Source organism: Capricornis sumatraensis, chromosome 4 (genome assembly GCF_032405125.1).
Source record: "Capricornis sumatraensis isolate serow.1 chromosome 4, serow.2, whole genome shotgun sequence".
Taxonomy (NCBI): domain Eukaryota; kingdom Metazoa; phylum Chordata; class Mammalia; order Artiodactyla; family Bovidae; genus Capricornis; species Capricornis sumatraensis.
In genome coordinates, this window is record NC_091072.1 from 148,122,638 (window position 1) to 148,148,970 (window position 26,333).

At 46.4% G+C, this 26,333-nt stretch overlaps 2 protein-coding genes across 6 annotated transcripts in view; one reads left to right on the forward strand and one right to left on the reverse strand.

Annotated features, from left to right (window-relative positions):
• The window catches only part of TNFRSF1A (TNF receptor superfamily member 1A), a 144,679-nt gene that overhangs the window by 71,125 nt on the left and 47,221 nt on the right, over window positions 1-26,333 (forward strand). The gene's annotated exons all lie outside the window — the stretch shown is intronic.
• The window catches only part of CD9 (CD9 molecule), a 35,547-nt gene continuing 33,917 nt past the window's right edge, over window positions 24,704-26,333 (reverse strand). For all 5 annotated transcript variants that reach the window (XM_068970310.1, XM_068970307.1, XM_068970309.1 and 2 more), the window contains exon 8: window positions 24,704-25,206. In XM_068970310.1, the coding sequence (XP_068826411.1) occupies window positions 25,141-25,206 (66 nt within the window). In that variant the 3' untranslated portion in view covers window positions 24,704-25,140. The remainder of the gene's footprint in view (window positions 25,207-26,333) is intronic.

Here is a 26,333-nt window from a genome sequence, read left to right on the forward strand (position 1 = left end):
CGTATACACATACTATACATAAAATAGAAAACCCAAAGGACCTGCTGAATAGCACAGGAAACTCTACTCAGTATTTTATAATAACCTGAATGGGGAAAGAATTTGAAAAAGAATATATATATATATGTACATATATACATATATAACTGAATCAATCTCTGTGCTATACACCTGGAACTGCTGCTGCTAAGTCGCTTCAGTCGTGTCTGACTCTGTGTGACCCCATAGACGGCAGCCCACCAGGCTGCCCCAACCCTGGGATTCTCCAGGCAAGAACACTGGAGTGGGTTGCTATTTCCTTCTCCAATGCATGAAAGTGAAAAGTGAAAGAGAAGTCGTTCAGTCATGTCCGACTTTTAGAGACCCCATGGACTACAGCCTACCAGGCTCCTCCATCCATGGGATTTTCCACGCAACAGTGCTGGAGTGGGGTGCCACTGCCTTCTCCAACACCTGAAGCTAACACATTGTAAATCCGCTATCCTTCAATTAGAATAAAATGAATGTGAAAAAAGATAAATATCTAAATAGATGCTGTCCACAGAAATTCATTGAACTGTAGGAAAATAAAGTATGACTAAAAATATGTGTGCCAATTTGGCAAGACTGAAAAAAACAAAGAGAAGAATCAAAAAGAGAAGCACAGAAGCGTGGAGATGCACATAGCTGGGCAGGCTTGTCTGGGTCCCGCTTCCCTCATCTTCCCCTCCAAGGGCGGCGGGAAGAGCCTAGGTTCAAATGGGGAGGCTCTGTGTTCATGTCCTGCCCCACCACCTGCTGCAGTGTGATCTAGAGAAAGTTCCTCAACCGGTTTGTTTGTTTATCGTTGACAGAAGCCACCTGAAACCACAGGGCAGTGGGCCAGGGCTCTGCTCTTTCTCTGTCCCCAGATGTCCTTGTGCAAATGGCCCCCATCTCCATGCCTCTGTTGTCCAACTTAGAGTTGAGAGCCTCAGCCAGACCCTTTCCAAACGCATTCCCATGTTCAAACCCCCTTACCTCCGTGTATACTTAGATTTTACCTCTGAAAGTTCAACCCAGCAATGGACTTTTCTCCCAGAGGAAGGAGGTGACGACATTTCACCTGGCTATCCTACACCCACAAGATGGCACAGCCCTGCCCACCTGGAGGAGCAATTATAGAAGCTGTTTATGCAGATGAAACAGCCCGCACCACAGGCTGCTTGGGAATTACACTGATTCTGGGTGCCTAAACACGAACAGCTGATAAGACCCACAGCTGATAAAAAAAAAAAAAAAAAACCCGCACAGTTTTCGTGCAAAGCTTATCTCTTTCAGCCTCACAACAGCCCTGGGTGGGGACGGGGATAGTCTTGAGTAGAGGGTGGGCTGCCAACCTGGAGCCCCAGGAAGAGCTGATGTTGTGGATCAAGTTCAGAGGTTGCCTGCTGCAGTGTCTTCTTGCTCAGAGAAGGGCAATCTTGCCTTCCACTCAGGTCTTCAACTGATTGAATGAGGGCCGTGTCCCCGCCACATTATGGAGGGCAGTCTCTTCACTCAAGTCCATAGATTAAAGATCTCATCCAAATGCAGCCCTATAGAAACACCCAGAATGATATTTGTCTGCATGTCTGGGCACCAGGGTCTAGACTCAGTGCCATATCACATTAACCATCACAAGGGCTTTTTGTTTAATCCCTACAACCTGGGAGGTAGGTCTTGGGGTCTCCACTGATGATAAGGAAAGGGAGGCTCAGAGCAGTGATGAGGGTGACTCGGGGCTGTAGCGCATGCCATCACCAAAGGCCATCTCTCACTACTACACAGAGAATGCTCCCTGGGAGTTACTTGAAAACCAGCACCCAGGGGCCCAAAGCAGGGACCTATGAGGTCATGATCAGGACCTGATGGAAATGGATAGCTATTTCAGTTTTAATTCATAACTCTGTTCCTTCTAGGATTGACAAGGGTCTGGGCTTGGGAATCATGAATCAACTAGACAACCTATTGATAATAATAATATCTCCATTTTATTTTGCTTTGATGCTTTATAGTGTTACAGCTTCATAGTATGTTAAAGCTGAGCATCCACAGTGAAGAGGGGAAAAGAGCTCTTTTTGTTGCAGGCTTCCCTGGTGGCTGAGTGGTACAGAGTCCACCTGCCAATGCGGGAGATGAAGGAGATGTGGGTTCAATCCCTGGGTCGGGAAGAGTCCCCAGGGAAGGAGATGGCAACCCACTCTGGTATTCCTGCCTGGAGAATCCCATGGATGGAGGAGCCTGGCGGGCTATAGTCTGTAGGGTCGCAAGGAGTAGAACACGACTGGGCACACAGGCTTCATGTTATCCTTCATCGGAAGGACTCTGCGTGTCAAAAAGCTAAGCACATCAAGACCACTTACACTGCTGGAAATATTCCTAGTGGAAATAAGGATGAATCCTTCCTGTTTATGTAACAAGTTTTCCCAGTCTTCATTGGCTTGTGGGTACTAGAGACAGTCACAGTTATGTTAGTTACTAAAGAAAAAAAAAAAAGATGAACAGAAGGGAGATGCTGGGCAGCTGGGAGCTCACACCTCTCACCATCTAGATAAGCTTGCCTCATTTCTTCATACCTCACTGTGGAAAGTCTAACATCTTCCTCCCCGTGCTTCTCTTGGTCAACTGGCCCTGACTTCCCGCTTCGGGCCGACAGCAATCTTATCACCACTCCCTGTGACGTTCCTGTTTGCCAACCTAGCAAGCTTTACCGTTATTTCCAAATCCACCTCCTCTGCCCCTGCTGAGAGGCATCCGTGCTTGCGGCCGGCTTGCCAGGTGCCTGGTGGGGGTGATGGAGGGAGTGCGCAGAGTGGGGGCTCCAGGTTGGACAGGAGCCCCCCTGTTCTTTCCAAACGAACTTCTCGAGGCCTTTCTGCAGCCCACTTCCGGCTCCCGGTTGCTTGTCCCTCCCTATTTCCTCACTTTCCTTCCTCTGCCTTCTCATCACTATCCTCTTTCTCTCAGAAAAGAACATTAAATTCCTCCTGGTTTCCTTGATGGGGAAATTCCATCTTTTGTCACCCGGAGTGTTTGTCTTGGCTCCAGGCCTCGCCCTGGCTGTCCTGGGAGTGGGCAGAGACCTTCTGAGAATTCTTCATGAGAGAAGCAGGCCTCCTCCCTCCCTGGTCTGACTCCTGCCACCACAGGAGCCCAGGCTGCGCTTCCCAGCACCGGCCAGTTGAGACCAGCACAGGTCCCCATCGATCCCAGCTGGAGGCCCCCCAGCTCTGACCCACACGGCTTTGTGATTCGTCCACCCCTGTGGCTTGTCCACAGTGAGTGGGCACCCTGGGCTGAAGGCAGAAGGGTCTGGTCTGGAACTTGCCCTTGACTTCCTGGTGTCTGGACAACTCTGTGCTCAGGTGGACATCTGGGACGGTGTTCACAGGATTCATGTCCCCCCCTCCATCCTCTCCCCCCTCACTGGGAATACTCCAGGCTCTGTATTCAGGGACCCTCCTCTGCCTCGTAAGAATCTACGTACCCCGTTCCCTACTGTGGGTATCGAAGGCTGGACGTCCAGCTCCAGGGAGTTCTGATGCCCAGGCTCTGGAGCCCTCTGCGATCCTGAGATGTTCTGTGTTGCTGAAGCAGTTCCCTGTTGCTCAGCGGAACCCTGAGGGTCCTGAAAGCTCATTCATGCAAGTCAAGATGCTCTGTTTCCCTGAATAATGCCTCCAGATGACCCAACCTTGGGCACACAGGGACACTGCTACTGTTCTCAGAGCCTTCCTTTCTGTGTGACCTGGTAAATTGCATGCTGAGGTTTAAGTGAATTCTTGTGGTCTCTTAGCCAGAACTTGGACAGGAGAGGATTGAAAAAGGAAAAAAAAAAGGTCAAGCTCAGTGTATTTTCACAATAATTTTTTGATACCTTCTTTGCGTGAGGCATTGCTGCCTTTAGGAGGGAGCTGGGCCCCCATTTCCCCACTCCCTGCTCACTACCCTCTGCCTGAACTTGACCCCAGGAGCTCTGGGTCCTGTGGCCTGGCCTCCGTTCCAGGAGTCAGCTTGTGCCACTGGCTGGTGTGGGATCACGGGAGATTGAGCTATGGGAATGACACTGACATGATGATTTAATGTGAACTGCAATCGTCTATCTAGACAGGAGACCAGAAAAAGAATATCTGAATATCACCACCCTGTTGGTGGCCTTGGTGGCAGAACAACCAGACAATGTTTGGCCACCTGATGTGAAGGGCCAACTCAGTAGGAAAGACCCTGATGCTGGGAAAGATTGCAGGCAGGAGGAGAAGGGGATGACAGAGGATGAGATGGTTGGATGGTATCACCGATTCAGTGGATGTGAGTTTGAGCAAGTTCCAGGAGTTGGTGATGGACAGGGAAAGCTGGCGAGCTGCAGATGGGGTTGCAGAGTTGGACATGACTGAGCAACTGAACAACAGGAGCCTGTGTTCTCCTTGGGGGAGACAAATTGGGGTGATCTGGCTGGGGAAAGAAGGCAAGCAGGTGAAGGGGGTAGGCAACAATGAGGAGGCCAGCTGGGGAGTCCTCACTGATGGGATGGCAGCTTAAGAGCAGTGAGAAACACATCTGGGTGTATATGGGGGAGAGTTTCTCAGACAGGAGAAGAGAAAGGTGGCTGTCTGCTTGGACTCAGCCACAGGGAAAACCATGAGGACAGAGAGCTCGTGGAGACCAGATCGGGCAGAGGGCTTGCAAGCCCTTGTAAAGACTGTCTTTGAGGGACTTCTCTGGTGGTCCTGTGGTTAAAAATCTGCTTGGCAACGCAGGAGACACGGGTTCGATCCCTGGTCCAGGAAGATTCCACATGCCTCGGAGCAACTAAGCCTCTGTGGCACAACTGCTGAAGCCTGGGTGCTCTGGAGCCTGCGCCCGCAGCAGAGAGCTGGCCCGGCTCGCCGCAACTGAAGCCCGCGTGTAGCAGTGAAGATCAGCACAGCCATAAATAAGTAAAAAATTTAAAAAGTAACATAGAAAAAAAAGACTGGTTTTCCATTCAAGGAAGATACAAAGCCCTTGAGGGAGCTAAGCAGAGGAGTACATGATCTGACTTACATTTTTACAAGGATGAAAGTGAAGATGTTAGTCACTCAGTCGTGTCTGACTCTTTGCAGCCCCATGGACTGTAGCCCACCAGGCTCCTCTGTCCATGGGATTCTCCAGGCAGGAACACTGAGTGGGTTGCCATTCCCTTCTCCTGGGGATTTTCCCAACCCAGGGATCTAATCTGGGTCTCCGGCATTACAAGCAGATTCTTTACCATCTGAGCCACCAGGAAGCCCTTTTAAAAGCATGACTCAGACCTATTCGTTTTCAGTGCTATATAGTACTTCATAGTATGTGTGTGTGGAGGGGGGACATAAACAACAATTTACTTGTCCACTCTCCTTCCATAAGCCCTGGCCTGCTCTTTGCAATAATAAGCTGTTATGAACAGCTGTTAACGAACAGCTGTTACGAACGCAGTTTTCACATCTCCTAGTGTTCCTGGGTGAGCATTTCCATTGGGTGGGGGTATTTAGGAGATGAATCACTGGGATGAACATCATCTTGAACTTCTGACCACATATTGGATTTCCACCTCCACTTGGATTTCTGACTGATGGATGTAAAATCTGACTTTGGATTTCCTCACTAGCAAGTCTTGTCCTAAAGTCTCCACATATCAGTAAAAGGCAACTCCATACTTTCTGCTACTCAGGTCAACACCTTCGTGTCCTCCTGACTAAACTGTCACCGAATCCTATTAGACTGACCTTACCCTTTCTAATTAGATCCTCCTTGCCTACTACCCTGGTCTAAAGCACCATCATCTCTCACCAGGATTAATCCAATAGTATCTTTTTAAATACAACTCTGAAAATTTTTTAAAATTTATTTATTTTTGGCTGCCCTGGGTCTTTGCTGTGTGCGGCCTTTCTCTAGTTGCGGCGAGCGGGGGGTACTCTCCAGTCGCTGTGCTTGGTCTTCTCACTGCGGTGGCTTCTCTTGTTTTGGAGCACAGGTTCCAGAGCTGTGGCACGCGGGCTTCGTTGCCCCGAAGCACGTGGAATCTTCCCAGAGCAGGGATTGAACCCGTGTTCCTTGCATGGGCAGGTAGGACTCCCGCCACAGGACCACCAGGGAAGACTTAAACTGCATCCTCTTCCTCGGTTTCCCTACAGAGGGAGCTTTTGGAGACCCAAGTCAGGTCAGGACCCTTCCTCTCTCCAGACCCTGCAACGGCAGCACCTCCTTCAGAGGAAAACCCTTGGAATGTCCTTGTAATGTCCTTGGAATGGCCAATGAGACCATCTGTCTCTTGTTTCCTGTCTGATCCCCTCTCTGTGACTCTGTTGCTCTCGCTGGCCTCTGCTCTGTCCCTGGGACCTGCCGACACCCTGCTGCCTCAGGCCTTTGCATTGGTTGCTATACTAAAATAGCTTCAGTGTTCTGCTTTATTCACTGTTTATTGTCTGTTTCCCTTAATAAAAGGCACTTCACAGGCAGGGCATTTGTATCTCCAGCACCTAGAATGGTGCTTGGCACAGTGTGGGTCCTGGGTGGCTGTTTATTGGATGAATCAATGAGCGGATGAACGTTCTGAGTTATGTAACCTAAGCCAGACAAAGAGGAGGTGACATCAGGAAAGGCGAGAAGCAGGGAGCAGGTGGCAGGGTCAAGGGACAGAAGGCCCTGGGTGGAGTGGGAAGATGGTTGGGTTTGGGGTTCTAGAGGAAGGAGAGACAGGAGGGGATGAGAGGGTGCATACCTGGGTCAAGTGATGAAGAGGCTCTCTGTTCTCTGCCCCATTGGCTGCTTTTTCTCAGGAAACTGCTGGTTCCTCCTCTCTAGAACTGGAGTGGAGTCATGAAAACTTGTAAAATTAAGTCAGTGAAAGTGTTAGTTTCTCAGTCGTCTTTGACTCTTTGAGATCACACAAATTGCAGTCTGCCAGGCTCCTCTGTCCTTGGAATTCTCCAGTCAAGAGTACTGGAGTGGATAGCCATTTCCATCTCCAGGGGATCTTACCAACCACGGATTGGACCTCGGCCTCTCACATTGCAGGCAGATTCTTTACCATCTGAGCCACTGGTGAAGGTCCCAGACTAAGCTAGTACATCTATAAAAATGAAATAGAACAGAATAGGAAGTCGCAGAGCTCAACGTGTGTAGGAAGGGTAAGTGTCATGATAAAGCTTTATTTCATTGAGGTTTGTGCACATGGTACATGTGTGTCCTGAGTCACATATATGGTTGGGTCATAGACAAACAAATTTAAAGCCACTGGTTCTGAGTGTGGGTGGGGAAGTGGAAGAGCTCAGGGGCCAGGCGACTAGAAGGATTTTGTTGTGAATCTTGAAATCATCAGTGCTTCCTAGGGGGTACTGCTGGAAAGAAGGACAGTTTACCAAGGTCAAAACTCTTCAAGAAATGCCCATGGGTCTGAAAGTGGTCTTTCCTCCTTGTCCAAGATTTCTTATTCTAAATCTTCCCAGTGGTCCTCCAGCCCAGAGCAACTGGTAGCTCCTTGCCCACCAGTAATTCCAACCTGCCTCAGTATCCTAGCAACCTGCCTCCAATGCTGGGTCATGGTCCTGGGCTGGGTTTCCTCACTCATACACTTCTCACTCTTTCCATGTATGCTCATCAGGAAAACAGTAGCACAATGTTGAAATGGAGTAGGACCTTATGGCTCTTACCACTCCCCACCTCATATCCGCTGCCTGCCTTTTGTCTACGGAAAAACTTTAGCCAAACAATAATCAGAGAAGTGAGAAAATGCAAACACAGGAAAACAATCAAAGGAGACCAAATAACAATAATTTAGTCATTAAGCATAGTCAAAGGAGCTTAGCTCCTCCTCCAGGTTTATAGATAATATTCTGAGCCATATCCTGTGAGCTGTCTTGTAGATACTGAAATCCCCATGGGCTGGAATAATTTAACTCCACGATGACCAGACTGTTGCCATAACATAAGCTGGCACAATTCTGAGAACTGGCCTCAAGGAAACGAAAACAAACTGACTATGGACCTGAAGATTAACCGTACTTAAAACAGTCTAGATGATGCTGGTCAGACCACTGATGACCGATTTCAAGGTGAAGGTCAGAGCTGACTATGCTGTTTCTGCATGGAGCCCCCTGCCTCTGTCTATAAAAGCTCTGGCCCCTTGATTGTCAGAGCAGGGAGTCACCTTTAGACAGGAGTCTGCTCTCCCCCAACTGCCTCTGGTTGCTGGCATCCAAAACAAAGCAAACTTCCCTTTTGCATTTGAGTGGTGAGCGGGCCCCACTTTTGGTCAGTGTCCAGGTCAGTCACCATCTTTGGAGTGCTTCTGTGTGCCCTTCTTGCAACTTCACAAGGCACGCATTACCTCTTGTTTTATAGAGGAGGGGAAGGGGTCCAGAGGTTGAGAGGCTTGTCCAAGGTCACTTAGCATCAGAGGCAGGGTTTGTACTCAGGTCCATCTCACTCCCAGGTGTAGCCGTTGCCAAGCACTTTCCAACCGCCCTATGAGCTGACCGATCTACTCTGATGGGCCATCTCCACAGCATGAGGTTCAGACTTCGTGCTGCAGTACAACTACAAAGCACTCATTTCAGGGATGTTGTGTTCTATAGCTCTGATGCCAATTCTCCAGCAGGAGCTGGGTGTCCTGCAGTTTAACTGTTCTGACACCACCTACCCAGAGATGGCACCATATTTCACAGGTTGGTGGCTCGATCCCACAAGACTGCCCACCCCACTTCAGATGTCAACGAATGTCCAGGTTGTTACCTGTGCTCTGGCCAACTATACATGAGAGGTTCCCACGATCCCATCGTGGGTTCCATTAACTTGCTAGAGTGGCTCAGAGAACTCAGGGAACCGGTTTACTTACTAGATTATGGGTTTATTACAAAGGGCATGAAAGGATATCAGTCAACAGCCAGATGAAGAGATGCATGAAGTGAGGCCTCCAAGGCAGGAGCTTCTGTTCCCAGGGAGTCTTGAGGCCAGCATGGTACTCATAGATGTGTTATTATGGTTCACCAGGCTGAAAGCCCTCCAAACCCACCCTTTCAGGTTTTTATGGAGGCTTCCCTGGTGGCTCAGAGGTTAAAGCATCTGCCTGCAATGCGGGAGACCTGGGTTCGATCCCTGAGTCGGGAAGATCCCCTGGAAAAAGAAATGGCAACCCACTCCAGTATTCTTGCCTGGAGAATCCCATGGACAGAGGAGCCTGGTGGGCTACATACAGTCCACGGGGTCTCAAAGAGTTGGACAGGACTGAGCGACTTCACTTTCTTTCTTTCTTTCATTATGTAAACATAGTTGATTAAAACATCAGCCATTGGTAGATTCAACCTCTAACCCATTTCCTCTTCCCAGAAGTTAAGGGGTGGGGCTGAACTGTCCAACCTTCCAATCATCCGGTTGGTTGCCCTGGCAACCAGCCCCATCCTTAGGTACTTTCCAAAAGTCACCTCATTTTAACCTCAGGTGTGGCTGAAAGAAATAGGCTAAGATAGTGACACCTTTATTATTATTATCACTGAGGAAATTCCAAGGGTTTTTGGAGCTCTGTGCCAGAAACAGGATGAAAATCAAGTACATTTCTTGCTATAATTCACAGTATCACCAGTTCTCCCACAGTGCTGAAGCATAAACTTTAAAATTCTTGAGTGATTGGTCTTCCCTGGTGGTCCAGTGGCTAGGACTCCATGCTTCCAATGCAGGGGGGCCAGGTTCAAAATAGCAATTCCACCTAGTGTGTGTCTACTGTGGGTTGGGCGCCTTAGGTTTGCACCCAGTGGGTGAACTGGGCCTGTGGGTGGCAGTGTCAAAGCTGTTGCAGGAAGGGAGACTCCTTCCAGGGCCTGAAAGCGAACTCTTGTCTTAACACTCAGGAATGAATTGTCCCAGGAGACACACATGCTGACCAAGCATGACACTTACTAAAGTGTCATGACACCTAATAAAGGGAAGGGGCACTGGGGCGGAGAGCAGGAGGGTAAGGGAACCCAGGAGGACTGCTCTGCCATGTGGGTCAGCCTCAAGTCTTATGATGATGGGGTTAGTTTCTGGGTTGTCTCTGGCCAATTATTCTGACTCGGGGTACTTCCTGGTGGTGCAAGCATTGCTCAGCTAAGATGGACTAAAGCAAGAAGGATTCTGGGAGGTGGAAGGACATGCGGTGTCTCCTTTTGATCTTTCCTGAATTTTTCCGGTTCGTGGCGGCTTGTTAGTTCCACGTTCCTTATCAGGACCTCCTGTCGTAAAATAACTCACACAAATGGTGACCACGGTTCCTGGCCAGGGTGGATGGTTTCAGGCAATGGGCCTCCCCTAACAAAGCGGCCCTCGGTTGCTGGCCCTGTTCCTGACCTGTGCTCCGTGGGGCAGTTCTCCCGGGCCCTGTGGTGCTGTGTGGCAGCCCCCACACTTCCCTGGTGACTCTCAGGGGAAAGTCGACAGTGACTTCGAGGTACAGAAAAGACCTTCATTCCAGAAGGATATGTTCAGTCTCAAACATTAGCCAAGGCTTCCAACTGCAAAGTTACGACCATTTTCCTTGGTCCTCGAGGGGCCTGCTCCCGGGAAGGTGTGTGGCCAGCTCACCTCTGCTCCCTCAAGTTCTGCTTCTGAGCTCCCAGTTAGTGACGGTTCAGGGACGCCATGCCGACAGTCAGATGCATAGGATAAGGTACTCACAGAACCAGCCTCTTGGCAGGTGGCAGAGGTGCCCGCGGCAGTGGGGACTTGACACCCCTCTGAGCTTCGAGGGCCTGGGAACCCCACCTCTGCCCTCTGTCCCCAGCCTTAGGACTTGTAGCTGTTTCCTGTGGTTATTATTTCTGCATTTCCTCGTTCTTTTGATTTTTCAGTCCTCCAAAACTTGTTTAACTAATTCCCTATATTAAATTTGAAGAAGGAATTCATAGGGCCTGGACTCCATCTTAAGCCTGTTCATGCTGATCATGCTCAGCACCTTGCCAATGGACTCTGAACTCTGTGTTTAGTGCCTATGAAAACAACGACAGAAGGATAAGACCCCCTCCAGACAGGGGAACCTTGAAGATGGTATCTAGGTTACTCATCGCCTAAGAGAAAACATACACTAATCACACCTTCCTCCAGACAGGCCATAAATTTTTGTGTATCAATCGGAGTGTAGCCTTGGGTTTATTGATTATTGGCTAATTGTTTGACTGTTTGAGCACATGAGCACATAGCATGTGAACGATGGGGTTACTGGGATTGTATTTTCCTTGGTTTATGTAAGTCTCAAGGAATTTGGAGTGGTGGGTTCAGACACGTACACATGGGGTATAAAAGGTTTTCACAAATGCTGGTCGGGGTCCTTGGCTAAGAGGAGACTCTGCCTTGGGCCCGCCGGTGTAATATACTGCACTCCCCTATCTGCATTGTCCTTCTGAGTGAGTTTGTTTCCTGGAACGCGTGGCTACAACAAATTCTCTCTGGTGAGTTACCTATTTTGGATTCTGTCTTCTTGACCAGACCGTGGTTGTATATTGGTTATTTAACAGTTTCAAAGCCTCCACAATTGAGAGCAGATGCAGTGGCTATAGGTACAGAGTACTGGTGACTCAGTGGTAAAGAATCTGCCTGCCAATGCGGGGGACATGGGTTCGATTGCTGGTCTGGGAAGATTCCACATGCTGTGGGCTAACAAAGCCCATGTGCCACAACTACTGAGGCCTGAGCTCTGGAGCCTGAGAGTGGCAATAAGTAAAAGAAAGCAGGTATAAAATATACTAAATATAACAGCCAGCGATTTATGAAGGAAATGGTGAAATATTTGCTTATGTCAGCCCGGGTTGGATAAACTACTACTCTCCCTGGGAGAGAGATTTGTACTTAACTGAAGTGCTGGGACCATCCTTCTCTGCTTTTGCTTACAGCAAAATGTGCCCAGAATGTCATTCATGGGCCAAACTACTACTAGACAAGAGCTGACTCCAAGTATCAAAACATCCTAAGGCACCCCCACTCTCAGCCGGTTACTGAAGCAACCCACAAGTCAGAAGTGTTATCTGTAGGGATGGTTAAGGAGTCAAAAGATAATTGAACAGGGGGCTTCCCTGGTGGTCCAGAGGTTAAGAATCCACCTTGCAATGCAAGGGACAGGGGTTCCATCGCTGATCAGGGAAATAAGATCTTATATGCCACGGGGATCTTAGAGAACCCCAAACTAGGGAGTCTGTGCTACAACGAAGAGCCCAGATTCCCTAACTAAGACCTGATGTGGCCAAATAAAATATATTAAAAAAAAAAAAAAAAGGTAACTGAAGGCAAATTACAGCCTGAGAGCTTTTTTTTAAAAAACCCATCTATTCCCTTAACTGGTGTTCTGTAAGATAAGCTCAAGAATTTCTCTTAGTTACCAGTTTCTGTTGATCCTTGTGGGGCAGTTTTCTTCTCCAGAACATCATGTAATTGGAATCACATAATTGATAACCCTTTTTGGATTGACTTCTTTCACTTGGTAATATGAATTTAAGTTTCCTCCAGGTCTTTCTGCAGCTTGATAAGCTTGCTTTCTTTCTATTTGGCTATGCCTTGTCTTAATTGCAGCATTTGGGCTGTTTAGCTGCAGCATGTGGGATCTTTAGTTGAGGTATGTAGGATCTAGTTCCCTGACCTGGGACTGACCCAGGGCACCTGCATTGGGAGGGCAGTCTTAACCACTGGAATACCAGGGAAGCCCCTCATTTCTTTTTAATTTTCAAAACTACTCTCTGAAATGGGCTTCCCTGGTGGCTCAGTGGGTAAAGCATCTGCCTACAATGCGGGAGACTCTCTGAAATACATTTTATCATCTCCAGCTTACACAGGAAGAAACTAAGGCCCAGGCATGTTAATCAAATGCCAGGGGCAGGTCTTTTTTAATGTAGATCTGTCTCAATGTCTCTGGCCAGTGGGGGACCAGAATTGGCCACCTCCAAAAGTGTTTCATTGGCATGTTAATTATTTTAAGCTTGTTATTTCCTAAGAAACTGGAGACCTGGAAGAATGCTGCAAACCAAAGGAAGGGTCCTTCTTTTGTAAGAAACATTGACATTTGTAAGGGAAATCTCCATTTGTAAGGGTGTCTTTCTCATTGTACCGGGAAGAAAATGACCAGATCTCTAGAAACTCTTTGGAGAAGCAATGACTTTAATCTGCATCACAACATTTAACCTTGTTTGCTGAGCTTTCCCACCCTGGTCCCCTTCCATAACTGGCTCTTCCCACCCCCAGCACCCTGATTTACCTTCTGCTAAGGATGGTATTTGAGGCGAAGTTTAGTTATGTTTTCTGTGTCTCTCCCGCATAGACAAGTTAGAAACTTTTGTTTGATTTTCTCCTGCTAACCTGTCTCGTGCCAATTTCATTCTTATATCATCCAGATGAGCCTGGAGGGTAAAGACAAGGTTTTCCTCCCTGACACCCCCTCCCCATGGTTGTGAGGCTTCTCTAGGCCTGCCCGGGCTTTGTGGTCCTGGGCAAGTCCACATCTCTTTTCTTTGCCTGTTGAGTTCCCCATGTTGAGAATGTAGAATAATCTGTGTCTCCTTGTAGACTGAAAAGAAAAAAAAAACCACAACGGGCTCAAGAGTGAGGTGATGTGTGTATACTTACATACGTGTATGGCAGAAACCAACACAATATTGTAATTATCCTTCAGTTAAAAATAAAGAGAAAAAAAGCACAACCAAAAAGTTGAGAATCACGTTTTATTCGGTGGATTTTCTGAGGACTTACACTCAGAAGGCAGCCTCTCAGATATCTCGGAGCCACTGCTCTGAAGAGGTGAGTGAGGAGGATAGATAAGCTTTTGCAAAAACAAAACAAAACAAAACAAAACACAAAAACCCAAGTAGTCAGAACTTCAGCCTTTCCTTGTAGTAACGAATCCACCTGCCAATGAAGGAGATGCGGGTTTGAGCCCTGGTCTGAGAAGATCCCTTGGAGAAGGAAATGGCAACCCACTCCAGTATTCTTGCGTGGGAAATCCCACAGACAGAAGAGCCTGGAGGGCTGGGCTACAATCCCAGCCCTGGAGGGCTGGTCACAAAGAGTCGGACACGACTTAGCTACCAAAAAACAACAAAGTTGGAATATCAAAGGATTATTGTTAATTAAAGAAAAGCCAGTCATCTCGAGTTAATGAATTTAGCACTTTTCTATGTCTGGGAAGATGCAAGAGTCTGGGCTTATTGAAATCATTGTTTTGATGTGCACCTCAGTTATCTGGGGCCAAGATCCTGCTTTCTCCATCCTGAATTCCCTCAGGGTGCACAGTTCAGGGGATCTGCAGTGGCTGATGGCTTGTTAGCCTCAATTTTCTTTGTTTACTGATATAGCAGGCAGCATTTTTCATCCACAGCCCCAGATGGGAACTATAACTGGGAGACAGCCTCACAGCTCAGCGGAACTGCTCTGAAGAGGCAGGCATGATGCAGGAGATAAGATGGCCCCAGGCTAAACAGCTATATTCTCCCCTATGGACAAAAACTCCAAGATAAAAGATCTTATCTGGGATAAAGGACCACAAACTCCTCATTCTTGAAGTCAAGGAGGCCTTCCTGACTACACATGCAAAGAAAGGCTATTTGGAGATCAAAAAGGGAAATGATGTCAACCTACCCATAAGCCTCTTTGCTAGAATCCAATTTGGCTAAGAGATGCGAGTGCACACATGGTAGGACCCAGAGATAAAGCAAATACAGACTCAGAACCAGGCAAAGTAAGAGGACTGGTCAAAGGAAACCTGGAAGAAATGTCCCATAAAAGTGATTCAAACCACCACGAGGGCGTGGCTCTCTTAGCCAGCCCATGAATCTATTTACACATACTCTTTCCCTCCTAATAAAGACTTAACTGGCTTACTACTTTCCGTCTCTGTGTGGAAATTCATTTGTACACACCTAGTGGGCCAGGGCCTTGTCTTTGCCCACTGGTTCCTGGTGGTCTAGTGGCCAGGATTTGGTGCTCTCACTGTCTAGGCCTGACCTCAGTCTCTGGTTGAGGATCAAAATCTTGCCTCAAGTCACTGCAGGCTGAGGCCACCCAAGATCAGGGAGGTCCGTACATTTATGATTTTATTTATTTAGTTAGTGTGTAATTGCTTTACAGTGTCATGTTAGTTCCTGCTGTAAGATGAAGTGAATAAGCTATATGCTTACAAATGTGCCCTCCCTCTTGGAACTCCCTCCCAACTCCACCCCTCATCCCACCTGCCTAGGTCATCACAATGGACTGGAATGGGTGAATTTAACTCAGATGACCATTATATCTACTACTGTGGGCAAGAATCCCTTAGAAGAAATGGAATAGCCATCGTGGTCAACGAAAGAGTCCGAGATGCAGTACTTGGATGCAGTCTCAAAAATGACAGAATGATCTGTTTGTTTCCAAGGCAAACCATTCAATAAGGCAGTAATTCAAGTCTATGCCTTGACCAGTAATGCTGACAAAGCTGAGATTGAATGGTTCTATGAAGACCTAAAAGACCTTCTAGAACTAACACCCCAAAATGATGGCCTTTTCATTATAGGGGACTGGAATGCAAAGGTAGGAAGTCAAGAAACACCTGGAGTAACAGGCAAATTTGGCCTTGGACTACAGAATGAAGCAGAGCAAAGGCTAATAGAGCTTTGCCAAGAGAACACATTGGTCATAGCAAACACCCTCTTCCAACAACACAAGAAAAGACTCTACACATAGACATCACCAGATGGTCAACACTGAAATCAGATTGATTATATTCATTGCAGCCAAAGATGGAGAAGCTCTATACAGTCAGCAACAACAAGACTGGGAGCTGACTGTGGCTCAGATCATGAACTCCTTATTGCCAAGTTCAGACTTAAACTGAAGAAACTAGGGAAAACCACTAGACTATTCAGTTATGACCTAAATCAAATCCCTTATGATTATAGAGTGGAAGTGAGAAATAGATTCAAAGGATTAGATCTGATAGAATGTGTGAAGAATTATGGATGGAGGTTCGTGACATTGTACAGGAGGCAGTGATCAAGACCATCCCCAAGAAAAAGAAATGCAAAAAGGCAAAATAATTGTCGGAGGAGACCTTACAAATACCTGTGAAAAGAAGAGAAGTGAAAGGCAAAGGAGAAAAGGAAAGATATACCCATTTGAATGCAGAGTTCCAAAGAATAGCAAGGAGAGACAAGAAAGCCTTTCTCAGTGATCAGTGCAAAGAAATAGAAGAAAATAACAGAATGGGAAAGACTAGAGATCTCTTTAAGAAAATTAGAAATACCAAGGGAATATTTCATGCAAAGATGGGCACAATAAAGGATAGAAATTGTATGGACCTAACAGAAGCAGTCCCTTGGACTGCAAGGAGATCCAAGCAGTCCATCCTAAAGGAGATCAATCCTGAGTGTTCATTGGAAGGACTGATGTTGAAGCTGAAGCTCCAATATTTTGGCCACCTAATGCAAAGAGCTGACTCATTTGAAAAGACCCTAATGTTGGGAAAGATTGAAGGCAGGAGGAGAACGGGATGACAGAGGATGAAATAGTTAAATGGCATCACCGACTCAATGGACATGAGTTTGAGTAAACTCTGGGAGTTGGTGATGGACAGGGAGGCCTGGTGTGCTGTGGTTCATGGGGTCAGAGAGTCAGACACGACTGAGCAATTGAACTGAACAGAAGCAGGGATATTAAGAAGAGGTGGCAAGAATACACAGATGAGCTATACAAAAAAGATCTTCAAGACCTAGAGAATCATGATGGTGTGATCACTCACCTAGAGCCAGACATCCCGGAATGTGAAGTCAAGTGGGCCTTAGGAAGCATCACTACAAACAAAGCTAGTGGAGGTGATGGAATTCCAGTTGAGCTATTCCAAATCCTAAGAGATGATGCTGTGAAAGTGCTGCACTAAATATGTCAGCAAATTTGGAAAACTCAGGAGTGGCCACAGGACTGGAAAAAGTCAGGTTTCATTCCAATCCCTAAGAAAGGCAATGCCAAAGAATGCTCAAACTACTGCACAATTGAACTCTTCTCACATGCTAGCAAAGTAATGCTCAAAATTCTCCAAGCCAGGCTTCAGGAGTGTGAACCATGAACTTTCAAATGTTCAAGCTGGATTTAGAAAAGGCAGAGGAACAAGAGATCAAATTTCCAACATCGGTTGGATCACTGAAAAAGGAAGAGAGCTCCAGAAAAACATCTACTTCTGCTTTATTGACTATGCCAAAGTCTTTGACTGTGTGGATCAAAACAAACTGTGGGAAATTCTTAAAGAGATGGGATTAGCAGACCACCTGACCTGCCTCTTGAGAAATCTGTATGCAGGTGAGGAAGAAACAGTTAGAACTGGACATGGAACAACAGACTGGTTCCAAATAATGAAAGGAGTAAGTCAAGGCTGTATATTGTCACCCTGCTTATTAAACTTACATGCAGAGTACATCATGAGAAATGCTGGGCTGGATGAAGCACAAGCTGGAGTCAAGATTGCGGGGAGAAATAGCAATAACCTCAGATATGCAGATGACACCACCCTATGGCAGAAAGTGAAGAAGAACCAAAGAGTGTCTTGATGAAAGTGAAAGAGGAGAGTGAAAAAGTTGGCTTAAAGCTCAACATACAGAAAACTAAGGTCATGGCCTCTGGTCACATCAGTTCAGTTCAGTTCAGTCCAGTTGCTCAGTCATGCCGACTCCTTGCCACCCCATGAATCGCAGCACGCCCAGGCCTCCCTGTCCATCACCAACTCCTGGAGTTCACCCAAACTCATGTCCATCAAGTCGGTGATGCCATCTAGCCATCTCACCCTCTGTCATCCCCTTCTCCACCTGCCCCCAATCCCTCCCAGCATCACAGTCTTTTCCAATGAGTCAAATCATCGCATCAGGTGGCCAAAGTATTGGAGTTTCAGCTTTAGCATAATTCCTTCCAAAGAAATCCCAGGGCTGATCTCCTTCGGAATGGACTGGTTGGATCTCCTTGCAGTCCATGGGACTCTCAAGACTCTTCTCTAACACCACAGTTCAAAACCATCAATTCTTCGGAGCTCAGCCTTCTTCACAGTCTAACTCTCACATCCATACATGACCACTGGAAATACCATAGCCTTGACTAGACAGACCTTTGTTGGCAAAGTAATGTCTCTGCTTTTTAATATGCTATCTAGGTTGGTCATAACTTTCCTTTCAAGGAGTAAGCGTCTTTTAATTTCATGGCAGCAGTAACCATCTGCAGTGATTTTTGAGCCCCCCAAAATGAAGTCTGACACTGTTTCCACTGTTTCCCCATCTATTTCCCATGAAGTGATGGGACCAGATGCCATGATTTTTGTTTTCTGAATGTTGAGCCTTAAGCCAACTTTTCCACTCTCCTCTTTCACTTTCATCAAGAGACTCTTTGGTTCTTCTTCACTTTCTGCTATAAGGGTGGTGTCATCTGCATATCTGAGGTTATTGATATTTCTCCCGGCAATCTTGATTCCAGCTTGTGCTTCTTCCAGCCCAGCGTTTCTCATGATGTACTCTACATAGAAGTTAAATAAGCAGGGTGACAATATACAGCCTTGATGTACTCCTTTTCCTATTTGGAACCAGTCTGTTGTTCCATGTCCAGTTCTAACTGCTGTTTCCTGACCTGCATATAGGTTTCTCAAGAGGCAGGTCAGGTGGTCTGGTATTCCCATCTCTTCCAGAACTTTCCACAGTTTATTGTGATCCACACAGTCAAAGGCTTTGGATAGTTAATAAAGCAGAAATAGATGTTTTTCTGGAACTCTTGCTTTTTTGATGATCCAGCGGATGTTGGCAATTTGATCTCTGGTTCTTGTGCCTTTTCTAAAACCAGCTTGAACATCTGGAAGTTCATGGTTCACGTACTCTTGAAGCCTGGGTTGGAGAATTTTGAGCATTACTTTACTAGCATGTGAGATGAGTGCAATTGTGCGGTAGTTTGAGCATTCTTTGGCATTGCCTTTCTTTTGGATCGGAATGAAAACTGACCTTTTCCAGTCCTGTGGCCACTGCTGAGATTTCCAAATTTGCTGGCATGTTGAGTGCAGCACTTTCACAGCATCATCTTCAGGATTTGAAAGCTCAACTGGAATTCCATCACCTCTACTAGCTTTGTTTGTAGTGATGCTTTCTAAGGCCTGCTTGACTTCACATTCCAGAATGTCTGGCTCTAGGTGAGTGATCCCACCATTGTGGTTATCTGGGTCATGAAGACCTTTTTTGTCCAGTTCTTCTGTGTATTCTTGCCACCTCTTCTTAATATCTTCTGCTTCTGTTAGGTCCATACCATTTCTGTCCTTTATCGAGCCCATCCTTGCATGAAATGTTCCCTTGATATCTCTTTTCTTGAAGAGATCTCTAGTCTTTCCCATTCTGTTGTTTTCCTCTAATTCTTTGCATTGATCGCTGAGGAAGGCTTTCTTATCTCTCCTTGCTATTCTTTGGAACTCTGCATTCAGAGGCTTATATCTTTCCTTTTCTCCTTTGCTTTTCCCTTCTTTATTCACAGCTATTTGTAAGGCCTCCCCAGACAGCCATTTTGCTTTTTTGCATTTCTTTTCCATGGGGATGGTCTTGATCCCTATCACCTGTACAATGTCACGAACCTAAGGAAATGGCAATCCACTCCAGTATTCTTGCCTGGAGAATCCCATGGGTGGAGAAGCCTAGTAGGTTACAGTCAACGGGGTCGCAAAGAGTCGGACACGACTGAGTGACTTCACCTCACCTCTGTCTATAGTTCATCAGGCACTCTATCTATCAGATCTAGTCCCTTAAATCTGTTTCTCACTTCCACTGTATAATCATAAGGGATTTGATTTAGGTCATACCTGAATGGTCTAGTGGTTTTCCCTACTCTCTTCAGTTTAAGTCTGAATTTGGCAATGAGTTCATGATCTGAGCCACAGTCAGCTCCCAGACTTGTTTTTGGTGACTGTATAGAGCTTCTCCATCTTTGGCTACAAAGAATATAATCAGTCTGACTTCAGTGTTGATGATCTGGTGATGTCCATGTGTAGAGTCTTCTCTTGTGTTGTTGGAAGAGGGTGTTTGCTATGACCAGTGTGTTCTCTTGGCAAAACTCTATTAGCTTTTGCCCTGCTTCATTCCATATTCCAAGGCCAAATTTGCCTGGTCCCATCACTTCATGGCAAATAGATGGGGAAGCAATGGAAACAGTGACAGACTTTGATTTTTTGGGTTCCAAAATCACTGCAGATGGTGACTGCAGCCATGAAATTAAAAGATGCTTACTTCTTGGCAGAAAAGTTATGACCATCCTAGACAGCATATATGCAGAGTACATCATGAGAAACGCTGGGCTGGAAGAAGCACAGGCTGGAATCAAGATTGCTGGGAGAAATATCAATAACCCCAGATATGCAGATGACACCACCCTTATGGCAGAAAGTGAAGAGGAACTAAAAAGCCTCTTGATGAAAGTGAAAGAGGAGAGTGAAAATGTTGGCTTAAAGCTCAATATTCAGAAAACTAAGATCATGGCATCTGGTCCCATCACTTCATGGGAAATAGATAGGGAAACAGCGGAAAGTGTCAGACTTTATTTTTTTGTGCTCCAAGATCACTGCAGATGGTTACTGCAGCCATGAAATTAAAAGACGCTTACTCCTTGAAAGGAAAGTTATGACCAACCTAGAGAGCATATTAAAAAGCAGAGACATTACTTTGTCAGCAAAGGTCCATCTAGTCAAGGCTATGGTTTTTCCAGTGGTCATGTATGGATTTGAGAGTTGGACTGTGAAGAAGGCTGAGTGCCCAAGAATTGATGGTTTTGAACTGTGGTGTTGGAGAAGACTTTTGAGAGTCCCATGGACTGCAAGGAGATCCAACCAGTCCATTCCGAAGGAGATCAGCCCTGGGATTTCTTTGGAAGGAATTATGCTAAAGCTGAAACTCCAGTACTTTGGCCACCTGGTGCGAAGAGTTGACTCATTGGAAAAGACTGTGATGCTGGGAGGGATTGGGGGCAGGTGGAGAAGGGGACGACCGAGGATGAGATGGCTAGATGGCATCACCGACTCAATGGACGTGAGTTTGAGTGAACTCCAGGAGTTGGTGATGGACAGGGAGGCCTGGGCGTGCTGCAATTCATGGGGTCGCAAAGAGTCGGAGAAGACTGAGCGACTGAACTGAACTGAACTGAAGACAGCATTTTAAAAAGCAGGGACTTTACTTTGCCAACCAAGGTTCATCTAGTCAAAGCTATGGTGGGCTGCCATCTATGGGCTCACACAGAGTTAGACATGACTGAACTGACTTAGCAGCAGCAGCAGCAGCATGGCTTTTCCAATAGTCCTGTATGGATGTGAGGTTTGGACTATAGAGAAAGCTGAGTGCCAAAGAATTGATGCTTTTGAACTGTGGTGTTGGAGAAGACTTTTGAGAGTCTCTTGGACTGCAAGGAGATCCAACCAGTCCATCCTAAAAGAAATCAGTCCTGAATAGTCATTGGAAGGACTGATGCTGAAACTGAAACTCCAGTACTTTGGCCACCTAATTCAAAGAACTGACTCATTTGAAAAGATCCTGATGCTGGGGAGATTGAAGGTGGGAAGAAAAGGGGACAGAAGAGGATGAAATGGTTGGATGGCATCACCGACTCAATGGACATGAGTTTGAGTTAACTCCAGGAGTCCGTGTTGGACAGGGAGGCCTAGTGTTTTGCAGTCCATGGGGTCACAAAGAGTTGGACATGACTGAGCCACCTAACAACACAAGGGGTGGGGGCTGGCCCTGCCCAGTGTATGTATTTCTAATTCTCAAAGTCTGGAGACCTCCCTGACCACATGTGCACAGAAACGGTCCTTGGAGGTCAAAGGGGAGTGATGCTAACTATTGCTGGTCTACCCAGAGGCCTTTGTGGTAGAATTCAGCTTGACTGAGAGATACGGGAGGATCCTGAGATATATGAAATATGGACTGTGAACCAGGCAAATCAAAATGATTAGCCAAAGGAAACCTGGAAGAAATACACCAAAAAAGTAATTCAAACTGCCAGGAGGATGCGACTCAGTGACTCGCTCTTCCGCCTGAGTCCAACTGTGTGCCTATCCGCACATACTGTACACTGTGTCCTCTTAATAAATTTTACTTACTTCACAGCTTTCTGTCTTTGTGTAAATTCTTTTCTGTAAAGCCAAAGGGCTGGGGCTTTGTTACTGACCACTGGTCTAGTGGTTAGGATCTGGTGTGTTTACTGCCGAGACCTGTCCTCAGTCTTGGGCTGGGAACCGAAGCCCTGCTTCAAGGCATTGCAGACCAAGATCACCCAAAAGCATATCAAAGGATTTATTACTTTCTGAAACTAAGGAGAACACTGGGGGTCTTTTTCAAAGTAGGGTCGGTAGCTCAGATGGTAAAGAATCTGTCTGCAGTGCAGGAGACCTGGGTTTGATCCCTGAGAAGGGAAGATGCCCTGGAGAGGGCAATGGAAACCCGCTCCAGTATTCTTGCCTGGGAAATCCCATGGACAGAGTATAGTCCGTAGGGTCGCAGGGTCGGACACGGCTGAAGCGATTTAGCACATTCCCCAAATAGCAAAATCCGGGAAGATTTACGCTAAGTCCATGCATATTGATGAAGAGGCTAGAGCTGAGAAGAATTCAGCATAGAATTGGGGCAAAGGTTGACAGTATTTGCTCTTTCCTATCTGGCTTATTCTGCTTGGCAACATGTCTTCAACGCTTATCTTTATTGCACCCTGTGTTCGAACTTCATTTCTTTTGAAGGTAAAATAATATTCCATTTTAAGGAATATTATTGTGTATCCCTTCATCTGTTGACTGACATTTGGGTTGTTCCCACCTTTTGGTTATTGTGAACAATGGTGCTGTGAACACTGGTGTTCTGAATTCTTATTGTCTCTCTTTATTTTTTTTTAATGTTAAGATAGAGCCCAAACAGAAACAAGAAGTGGAGGATAAAGACAGGATTCCTAGGCTTCTGTACTCTCCCCTGCCCCCAACCTCATGTTGTTTATCTCACTCTGTCATAATTGCTGGCTTGATGCTCTGAACAGTTCACTAGATTGCAGTCTTTCTGAGTGAAGACTCTCCCACAAGGTGGCCTGGTGAGATTGAATGACACCCCCAGCATCCCCTTGCCCCTCCTTTCTGGTTAGCATGGATCGCCACCAGGGGTGGGGGTGAAGGAGCAGGGGTTGTTGGGTATCTCACACAAATTGCTGCTGCTTTCCTGGCTCACTCAGCTTCTCCATGTCCCAGCCTGTGTGTTTGGCTCCATCACATCAGATCCTGGCCTCTGCAGGACCCACAGCACTAATATCAAGCACCAGAACGGGGTTGGGTGGGGGGCTTCTGTGGTGGTCCAGTGGCTAAGACTCTGTGCTCCCCATGCAGGGGGCCTGGGTTTGATTCCTAGTCAGGAAATTGATCCTACATGCTGCAACTAAGAGTTCAGATGCCATGACTAAGACCCGGCGCAGAAAAATAAAGAAATAAAAGAAAAGAATAAGAGGAGATTTGGATTTGTTGTCCTCATGGGATTCACGTGTTCCCTTTCACCCATGTTACATCCATTTGTGCTTCCTGACTCTCTGCCTGTGGGCGTCGAGTTCCAACATCGGGGCAAAGACAATAGTCTTACAGAGACTGCTTAACCAGCTCTTGAGGTTGGGTAAGGTCAAATCCCTTAGAAAAGTATTTAATATTCTGCATCTCTGTTTAAACCCTGATGGGTATATCCTCATGTATTCAACCAACAAATTTTGAGTACCTACCATGGACTAGACAATGGGTCCTGGGGGTACCGCAGCCGCCGCCAAGTCACTTCAGTCATGTCCGACTCTGCGACCCCATAGACGGCAGCCCACCAGGCTCCCCCATCCCTGTGATTCTCCAGACAAGAACACTGGAGTGGGTTGCCATTTCCTTCTCCAATGCGTGAAAGTGAAGTCACTCAGTCATCTCCGACTCTTAGCAACCCCATGGACTACAGCCTACCAGGCTCCTCCGTCCATAGGATCTTCCAGGCAAGAGTACTGGAGTGGGGTGCCATTGCGGCAGGGAGTAAAACAAAGACTCTGCCATCAGGGAGCTCATGTTTATGGTTGTATCCTCCAGACACATTGTGTTGCTGCAAGAAAAGTCCTGGGCTAGCTTCCAGGGTTGATGTGTGAACAATGGTGAGATCTGGACCAAAATTCCTTCATCTCTCAATGTCCTGATGTCTTCACTAGTAAAAAGGGAGACCAACCTTCCCACCTACTTCTCATCCAAGCACAGAGCCCGGCCTTCCCTGGTGGTCCGTTGGTTAAGAGTCTGCCTTCCAATGCAGGAGACATGGGTTTCATACCTGGCCGGGGAACTAAGATCCCCTGTAACTCGGGGCAACTAAGCCTGTAGTGAGCTGCAATGAAAGATCTGGCATGCTGAAATTAAGACCCAGTGCAGTCAAGTAAATAAACAAATACTGCAACAAAATAAGGGACTTCCCTGGTGGACCAGTGGCTTAGATTCTGTGCTCAAAATGCAGAGGGCTCAGGTTCAATCCCTGGTCAAGTAACTAACTCCCACATGCCACAACTAGCTCCCACACACCACAACTAAGGCCTGGCATAGTCAAATAAATAAATAAATATTCAAACAAAACACAGAGCAAAGAGCAGGTGAAAGACGCCTGAAAAAATAAGCAGCTCTAAAAAATTAAGAGGCAAAACTCCAAAACCAGTTTGGAATGTTGTCATCATCTTTTATTATGTATCAAATTGTCTTTAACATTAAGTTACAACCTGATTAAACTTGATAGACATTTTTATCTATTTAAAGACACACACACAAATCTCGCTATGTACAATATCTTTTGTCTAGAGTCTAGCAAACATAGTACCTTTCATTGCAGGATTTCTGCTTAATATAATAAGCAAAAACAAAGGACCAAAAAATATATATATTTATATAAAACCAAAGCAAACCCAAATCCCCAAGTCCCTTAACTACAAACATCGATGTTGAAGAAAGCATTAAAAACACAAACATAGAATAACTTTCTTTGTTTAGAAATGCAGAATGAATACTAGAGTTAGTGGCAAAGGAAAAAAAACCCATAAAAACAGAACCCCGCGAAAATAACCAGCGGTCTTCATGGGTGAATGCTCCTGCTCAGGGCACAAAGCTCGACTCTAGACCATGTCTCGGTTTCTGCGGATGGCACAACACAGGATCATGCTGAAAACCATGCCGAATATCTGGAAGACAGGAAGAGGTGTGAGGGCCTGCCTGACTTTCTGCTGGAAGGTGGAGGGAGAGGGGGAGATGGGAGCCATTGAGGTCCGACAAATGACAAGGAGGTAGGACAGTGGAGGGGTTCTGGTGGCCCAGTGGTTAAGACTCCACACTTCCACTGCACAAGCCAGCTCCTGTGAACTCTCAGTGTGAGACACGCCCAGAGCTAAATTTAATGGTCAAATTCCAGCTATTCCAATACCCTCATGAGACTTTCACTTTCCTCTTTTTGCCTGTCTGTGTTTCATATTCTGGTTTTACTTTTATTTAAAAAAAAAATTCTTAAAAAAATTTTTGGCCACACCACGTGACCTGCGGGATCTTAGTTCCCCAACCAGGGAATGAATCTGTGACCCCTGCAGTGGAAGTGTGGAGGAGTCTTAACCACTAGACCACCAGAAGTCCTCATATTTTTGCGCTTTTTACTGAAAGTGGCTTCAAGGCTTTCCTAGATTCAGATGAGGGGTGCCAATTACCACTAAGAGAGGAAGTGGTTCTCTCTCTTGGAGAGTCTTTCCAATGGGCAGAGGGGAGGGCTGTGTTCCCTACTGAATCTCATCACTCCCTCGTGGGGGCTCCCCTGGGGAACCTGATGGCCCCTGATGACTTCTGGGGATTGACTGGTAAGAGAGAGATGGTTGGAAACTTTCGGTCCCATTCTCGTTGTTCACCTTTGGGTGTCTTTCTGGCCATAGCAGGAGGTGAGACAGTTCACATCCATGTTGCTTTTACTGAAACTGCTTTCAGAGGACAAAGAAAAGCAGCTGCTTTTTGTGAAAACATGTCCTGAAGATTATCTGGGTATCACTAGCAGGATGTCTGGGTGACCTACATCCTTGCTGCTCCAAGTGTGGCCCGTGGACCAAACACACTGGAATTACCTTGCATTTATTCCTGAAACCTTTCAGGTAGTGGGAATGGATTCTGGAGAAGCACTGAGTTCAAGTCTCAGATGCTTCACTCCTGACCTCAGAGACTCTGATCAATGTACTTAACCTCTCTCTTTCTCTCTGGAATCTGTAAAATGGGAATATGAATAGTTTCTACCTCATGGGTATGGCAAGGGTTAGATATGTTGATAAATTCATGG